The sequence below is a fragment of the Thalia democratica genome, chromosome 1, assembly GCF_965202585.1.
Source record: "Thalia democratica chromosome 1, ktThaDemo2.hap1.1, whole genome shotgun sequence".
Taxonomy (NCBI): Eukaryota; Metazoa; Chordata; class Thaliacea; order Salpida; family Salpidae; genus Thalia; species Thalia democratica.
This window is the reverse complement of record NC_139165.1, coordinates 45,854,032-45,862,608: the sequence shown is the minus strand read 5'-3', so window position 1 is coordinate 45,862,608 and position 8,577 is coordinate 45,854,032. Positions and strand designations below refer to the sequence as shown.

Below are 8,577 nucleotides of genomic sequence, written 5' to 3'. Positions count from 1 at the left end.
ATGGGTTGGCACAATGTTGAGAAACTCTTGGAGCAAGCTGCTGCTCATTCGTCTCTAGCAGGAAAATTTTGGACGACATTTTTTTACGTTCTGCGTTTCTTGATTGTTATTTCAATTGCCAGTCAAACTTTTGGTGATGAGTTTGGAAATTTTAAATGCAACACACTGACTCCGGGATGTCCTAATATATGTTTCAACGATTTCAGTCCAATCTCAATGATAAGACTATGGTCATTTCAGGTGAGTTAGCTTAAAATATATCTGAAGACTCTAATTTGTTACATAATTCAAATTTGACTTTTTGAATACGTACTAGAAGTGCCTACTGATATCGTAAAATTTATTAAATTCTTCTAAAGAATTTGAATGGTTACTTACGGTACTTTTTACAACTATTTTATATACTTAAAATTCGTTTTTTTTTAAGCTTTAAAATTTTTTTATTGTATCAAACTGCAGTAAACTTTATAATTATATTAACTTTATGGTGAGTTATAGTTCCAATAAAGAACTCAACTAGAAAAGAGCAAATAAACATTAATTAGACAATTTCAGATTGAGAGTTTTATTCAACACGATGATTCATGCAAACGCATTGATCACGATTAAAAACTCTATAAAGTAAGATAGACAAAGCTATATATACTACTATTAGATGCTACTAAGCAACACTAATTATATTCTTATTACAACTGATTACATTAAATGAGCTTGCTTAATTAACAACAAGATTCCAAAATGCTTAATGGCCAATTAAGTATATATAGCTTTGTCTATCTTACTTTATAGAGTTTTTAATCGTGATCAATGCGTTTGCATGAATCACCGTGTTGAATAAAACTCTCAATCTGAAATTGTCTAATTAATGTAAACTTTATATGCATAAATAAACTTATTATATGCAAAATTTGACGACTTTTGGTTTCAACTATAAAATCTTTTGATAAAATCACAACTAATCTAATAAATTGTTCTTTGGTAGTTTTTAAAGTATTTTCTTTTTTAAGTTTAATTAATTTTATTTAAAGAATAAGAACGACATGTATCTGGAACTTATTGTTTTATAATATTTTTCAGAGATCATTTTATTGTATGAATAAATAGTATTTAATAAAAGATCGCCACAAAGTCGCACATAGTTAGTTAAAACTTGTTTTACATGACGAAGTATTATATAGAAGCAAGTTTAATCTGTGTTAAAAAAAAAAGTTTAAAAAAGCACTTTACATAAGATTTTTTTCTAAAATGAGTTCATAAGTTTAAAAAAACATTGAAGTATGTTTAAAATAAAATATTCTAAAACGTTTGAACAAGTTTTACTACCTTAGTTTTAGGCGTTATCACAATTTTATAACCATACTTGTTTACTTAAACCATGTTAAATGCTAACTTTAGTAAACGTGACCGGTGAGTTTTTGTAATAAAAACAAAATTTATAACTTGAAAAATAAAAAAATTATTGTAAAACTTTAATTGAGTAAGTCCAAAAAAATTCTAATGATAACAATTTGTAGGTAATTATTTAGGTTTAGGAATTTTAGACTAAAATATTTTTTTTTATATGAGTTAAGATTAAAAAAAATTTTGTGTTTTTTGAAATACTAAATATACTATGTTATGTTGCTCTTTGTGAAAGATTTTGAATCATTTTTTCGGTAACTTAATAATTTAGTTTATAATTTCAGAAAAATTTGTTGAAAAAAAGGTAAAAAAACATTATTAAAGCTCTATCTATAATTTTGAAACAGTTTTTATTTCTAAAAAGTAAGCCACTTTCTAATTTCCAAGTTCTTTTCAGTAATTTGCTCCTTAAAAATACTTTACACAAATGTTTAAATGTTAGTTGACTTTATACTTGTTGAAATATTATATAAGTCTAAATGTTTTTATAAAAATTGAGTTAGGACAATTACTTAATGTTTCTTCTTTTTATAAAAATCATTAAGATGAATAGCCTAATTTAATTGTATTAATAGAAAAATAAAACTTAAAATAACAATCTGATTAAAAATTAAAATTAAACACATAATTAAAATAAAGTCACTGTGACATTACACTTAATAAGAAAACTACTTAGCAAACACTTTTTATATGATGGTATAAAATTCTTAAAAAAACATAAAATCAAAAAAGTTTAGTATCGCCTTAAGAGGTAAAATAGCTTTTTATTGTTTTACAACACTGTAACATTAAAAAAAAACTTATAATCCGAAGTAAAAAAAAAATATTTAAAAAATTGATGAGTAATAAAACTTTTTCTGCTTTTAGTTATAAGTAATCTAGAGTCAAACACGATTTTTACCAGTTTAAATTTAGCTATTATTAAACAAAAAATTCTTCTTAATTTTTTTTAAAGCTCTTGTCAGTGGCGGTGCCCGCGATAATCTTCATCGTCTTCACCGTTCACAAGCTCGACAAGATCGCTCAGGCCAAGAAGAAGAAGGCGGAGTTTCTGAAGGAGAAGAAGAAGAAGAGGGAGGAGAGAAGGAAGCTGAAGGAGAAGATCAGGAAGAGGCAGATAGAGGAGGGAATCATCTCCGCGGATTCCCCTCCGTTGCCAGGTAACAAATTCGTAAACAAAAACGTAAAAAAAATACAAGATCAGTTTTTAAGATATTTCGAGTGGAGTTATTTAAATAAATTTTTCGTGTTTTAAAACAAATCAAGGTGTTAGATTTTTATTTAAAGCTTTTAAATAAAATTGCTGCACAAAAGTTTAAAAATATATTTTTTATTCAGCTTACAAGGAGGAGGAGGAAGAAAAGAAAGTTAGTTTTAATAAATATATATATAGTTTGTTTCAGAATTCTAATGTTCAATAACTTATGTTAGGATGAAGACGGAAAAACTAGGGTCACAAAACCAGATGAGGACCAGCCTGGTGTTTTGTTGCTGGCATATGTTGGACAGGTTTGAACTTGGTTGAAACAGATTGTTAGAAACTAATTTTTTCATTAAACTGAATTAACAAAACTTTCAGTCTACATAAAATCATGAGCGAATGCATTGTAAAATTTAGTTAACCGGTTATTTTTACAAAACGTAGTATAATAAAAAAAGTTTATAGTCGTTTTTAACATTTACGTCTAAACTTTTTTATTTCAAACTCGCGTTATTTTAAATTTATTTATCTAACACAATACGTTTTTACTTTATATATTTCAACTCGTCACGTTTTATAAGTTTTACTTTTCTTACTCGATACATTTTATAGTTTTTATAATTCAATTTGCTTCTAATTGATCTTTGTTAACTTATCAATTTTCTTAATTTTTTGTTCTAAAATTTTAAGTTTCTGATTTTTCCAATTCTAAATTAGCGGGTTTTAACTTGAATTTTCTTAGATTAGTATGGTAAAATCTTTTACACTTAAACGCGAAATTTATTTAATTTAAATAATTGTTTAATTTTTAATTAAACAATAAACCTTGAATGAGACTAGAAAAGAAAAACTAAATAAGATAAAAACGAATTAGTTAAAAGTTAGCATTTGTTAAAAATAAAAATTAAATGAAAATGAACACAAAGTTAAACTAAAGCTAAGTTATACTTGAAATGAAATTTTGCTTTGAATTAACACGTTTGAAATAAAAAAGTTAGAAGTATACTAAGCTAAAATAATAAAAGTTATAAACAAGTCGAGTTTAAACTGTTCAAGTTAATAATATACTAAGTAAAATATAGTAAAATATTTAGAAATGATAAAGTTATAAAAGTATAATGTTTGTAACCTGCAAGCTAGAAAAGTTAATGTTTGATATGATTACGAGTTTGAAAAAAAAAAAAGTAAATCATCACTTCCTAAATGCCTTATCTTTTGATTAATTAAATGAAAAAAACACAATTATTTAGTGTATAGGTAAGTTTTCGCTTATCAATAAGCATTGTACATTTAAGATATATACTGATACGTTATAAAACATGCTTATTTGATAAATCTAAAAGACTTTAGAAATTTATTACAATAAGTCAGCTATAATAGTTTAGTTAGATACAACAAAGCTATGTCACTTTAAGCTAAAAGTAATCAAACTTTAAAAATAAACTTTCAGGTATTATTCAGATGTGCATCTGAAATTTTCTTTATGTGGCTCCAGTACAATACGTACGTATATAAATTTTGGGTGCCTGAGATCTACAAATGTGCCAGGTATCCTTGCAAAAATGTCGTAGATTGTTTCGTGTCAAGACCAAAGGAAAAAACAATTATAATTTGGATTATGTTCTGTAAGTTTAATTAATCTAATATTAAACAAAAATTTTGTCATAAGATTCTGAACAAGTAAGACATGTATAATTTTGTATTTAACTCACTGACAAATCAATCAACAAGCTTTTTTTTAATGTTTTTTATATGTTAAGCAAACTTATATTTATTTTAAATACGAAATAGCTTATTATAAAATTAAACATAATAAAATAATTTTGATAATTCGTCATAGTATAAAGCAGTGCTTCTGAACCTTTTTCTAGTGGCGGAACCCTTTTCAAAAGTTCAACTTTTTCGCGGAACCCCTAATTTTAATTTTACATAAAATGTTTAATTAAATAAATGATCTTTTTTAAATTTAGAAAGGCTTCGCGGAACCCTAGGGTTCCGCGGAACCCCATTTCAGAAGCACTTCTAAAGCACCTTATTTTCAATTAGACGTTATAAACATTTTAAAAGCAATGGAATGTTTTGTTTCACCAAAAACTAAAACAAGAGTTAAAAATAGTTAGATTTAATAATTTTAAATAGTTTGTAAATTTATAGGGTAATAAGTTTAAAAAAATAAGTTTTGGAATCTAAAGTATGTTTTTTACTCAGAAATAATTTTCTTCAAATTTTTTATCATAAAAAGAAAATAATTAAAAGCTAGCAAAAAAATTGCTTTTAAAAAGAAATGTTTTTTGAGCAATTTTGTTTTCCCAATATCATGTTACAGAAATATTTTTTATTAAGAGCATAAAATTGTTATGTTAATATTTACTTTATAAATGTCGTTAAGTAAAAGCATTTTAGCTAAGTCTAAATTGTTTTAAAAACACGTAAAACTTTTAAATTTAATTTTATTGCAATGTTAAGGTAGAAATACTTTTATTAGCTATTTCAATTATATTTCATTAATAGTTATCAATTTCAGTTTTAATGAAATAGCTAGAACAATTTTTTTCGAATTGTTGATATTGATTTTTTTTCTAGTGAGTACTTTAAAAAAATAATAAAATTATATATTTTACACTTTGATTGAACTTATAACCCTGATATGTAATAAGTAGTTATAAAAAAAGCTTGAATTACCATTCTAATAGTTTTATTTTCACTCATACAATAGTCAAAAAATTTAATTTTTCAAGTGAACTTAAAGTAAAAAAGAAAGAATAATTTATCTTATAATAAAGATTGAAAAATTATTTCTACTTACCAATTTATAAATTTTTAAAAACACAACCAGAGTACTAAAAACGAATTCAAAATAAACAAACTAATGGATAATTAAATAACAAAAAGTTTGTTTTTAATTTATGTCATTGTAATTAATAAAATTTGTTGACTTCAATAAGCATACACAGATATTTTTTAATGCCCGCCTTTAAAAAACATCATAAGTTATAAGAAAGATAAATATTTGCTATTCTCCATCCTCGCAAAGTTATGCTGTAAAACTACTGATGATTAATAAATCCATTGGCATTAGGCAAATAAAGATATCTACTGTATCTATAACAAGTTCTTTGTTAAAATAATTTTATTATCTGCAAAACTTTTTGATAAAATTTATCAATTTTTTCTAACAAAGGGTATAATTACACTTCAAATATATTTAGTAAACTAATTGTGATTTATAAGAATATTGTTTTGTTAAAACAAAATTACTAAAACGGTTTTAGTTTAAAGTATTTTGTATATTCTTTAAAGTTAAAGAATTAATTGCAATACTTAGTTTCACACTGTTTTGTGATTGCCAAAAACTTTTAAAGGCACTGGGATTTTGATGATTATACTCAATCTTGTTGAGCTTTATCATATCGGAATAAAGAAGATTTGGAGAGCATGGTCCACAAGGCATTATGACATTACAAAAGTTTATAAGGTCGGCAGTAACAGCGACCCAACATTTAGAACTAACAGGTTTGATAGGTTTTACGTTTTAGTTAATCGTTGTTAATTTCTGATATTTTCTTAAATGTTATTAAAGTTTTGTAAGTTTTTAAGTTTTGAAGATAGTACAGTAATCTTTAATACAATACATTAATAAAACACTTTTTTAATATATGTAAACTAAATATTTGAATATAACTGCTTTAATTGACCTTCAGCAAATTTATGAAAAGTAATGCACTTCAATAGTTAATACACAGTTAACTTGATTTTAGTCAAATAAACTTTTTTTACATACTTAATTTAACACAAAGTCAACCTTTTTAAGAGAAAATACTATTTTTTGAATTGAAAATAAAATACTTTTATGAATATTAAAAGTAATGTTGGAACATAAGTCACCATTAATTATTCAATAAAATTACAAGACACATAATTTCAATAAAACTAGACATATTTCGAGCAATTCTCATCAGTAGAATAAAAAGCTAACAAGAGATAAGATTTTACAAACTTATATAATAACCAAGTAATCAAGAGATTAATTAAAGACTAAAGTAAATATTAACAATTAAAACCATTTAAGCTTTTTACGTTATAATTAATCTACAGTAAAACTAAACATAAATAAAATGAAAACAATACTTATAAAGTATAACGAAAATAAAGAAACAGTACAGTTAAAATCTTTTCGCGTACATAAAACTGGATTCCTTAACAAAATGAAAATAGCTTCTAATTTAATTAAATCGAAAACATTACTGTAAGTTTTAATAATTTAATTCTATTTAGATTATAACTGTTTGCACATGTTGAATTATTAACCAAATGTTCTGCAATAGATAAACGTTTAGATGCATTTAAAATCTTGACCGGTATATCATTTTTCTTTAACGAAAAGCAAAAATTCTCTACACTCTTTGGTACATGCTCTTTTATCCTTTTCCTTAAATGTTTAGTTTTTAATCCAATATAGCTTGCTTTACAACAGCAGCTGTGTTGGTAAATTACCATATTTTTGTTTAATTTTGATATTGGATCCTTACCACCTGGTATTAATAGTGGTTTAGAAGTGAAGACGATTCTAGGGTTTGCTGCATAATAAGTATTTCTTATTAATTATCTAATTTTATTTTCTAATATTTCTGTGCCTTTATTAATCAATGGATTTTTTATAATCACTACACATTTTTTAGGTCCTAATGTCTTTATTCTAACCAAATTTTTCAAATGTAAATGATTTGTTATGTTAACTAACTCTTGTGGGTACCCGTTTTTGTTTAACCTGATCTGTTTGATTTCAATCAGTAGCAAAAATAAGCTTAAGTAGCACATAAAAGATCAGTATGAGCATTCTTTTTGAGAAATCTATCAAATTTATAACTTATTTTAGCTAACACTTTTACATAATGTTTTACCTGTCTTGTAGTTAATTAAGCTTTTTTTAAATCCGAAAAATAAAATTTTTAAATTTTATAATTTATTACGGATATTACAAAAAATATTTTTATATATCACTCAACAATAAATTACATAAATCCTACTTATTACATAAATTATGTACTAGAAATAAATGATAATATTTTGAAACCTAAAGAAATGAAAAAGCAAGAGTCTCAAAAATTTTTAACTTTCATTAACCACAAAAACAAAGCCGAAAAGTACTGAAAACACTTGTTTTGTATTCTATATATAAAATTAGTTTTAAATATAAGTTTTCTATTAATATTTATTTAGTCAATTTTATAAAAGGCTATAAAATTTTGTACTGCCAAGAAATATGTTACCCAAAACCAACAGTAAACGCTTTTTTTTTATTATAAAAACTACATTATTTCTAAGCTTCAGACACCTTTTTTATGAAATGTATCATAAATTTACTTAAGTAATTCTTAAAAGGTACAATACTGGGTATCCTCAAGCAGTAGGAATTCCGACGTTAATGAATTTACCACTCGCATCAGAACACAGTTCAGACGAGGCAGAAGCATAAAAGAAAATTTAATTATTATGTACCTTACAGCAAATATTTGTCGCAGCTTTTTATCGATACGCAAAGTTAGACCAGACTTTGTTTGCAAATTGAAAGATTGTTCGTTAATAATTTTAAGATACTCTTAAGCCAAGATCTATGGTAGCTTTTACTTTTAATTGTTTTACTTAAACATCTAAATCAGCTTGAAATATCTTATAAAATAATTACGCCATTAGTTTTTTTTGTTGTTTTTTTTATCTATGCACGTTTTTACTACTCAAAATAAATACTTTTGATAAATCTATATTAAATAAATAATAATTTTTGTTAATAGTTTTTAGTACAAGAACTTTAATTTAATATTTTAAAATAATCAAACAACCTTAACTATTTTTTGTACTTCTTTTAAAATATATCAGTTATGTTATTTAATTAAGCAAAGTATTTAACTTTTGAAAAAAAAACTTTTTTTAAGAAATCCTTGTTTAAAATAGTTAATTTGTTTGTTTCCTCCAGT

The 8,577-nt window shown here is 24.5% G+C and overlaps 1 protein-coding gene across 1 annotated transcript; it reads left to right on the top strand.

Annotated features, from left to right (window-relative positions):
* On the top strand, positions 1 to 8,078 carry LOC145836485 (gap junction delta-2 protein-like). The gene is made up of 7 exons (XM_082944286.1): positions 1 to 240; positions 2,357 to 2,584; positions 2,748 to 2,768; positions 2,833 to 2,910; positions 4,053 to 4,227; positions 5,965 to 6,124; positions 7,985 to 8,078. The coding sequence occupies exons 1-7, from the start codon at positions 1 to 3 to the stop codon at positions 8,076 to 8,078; spliced, it is 996 nt and encodes a 331-aa protein (XP_082800412.1).
* The last annotated feature ends 499 nt before the right edge of the window (positions 8,079 to 8,577 follow it).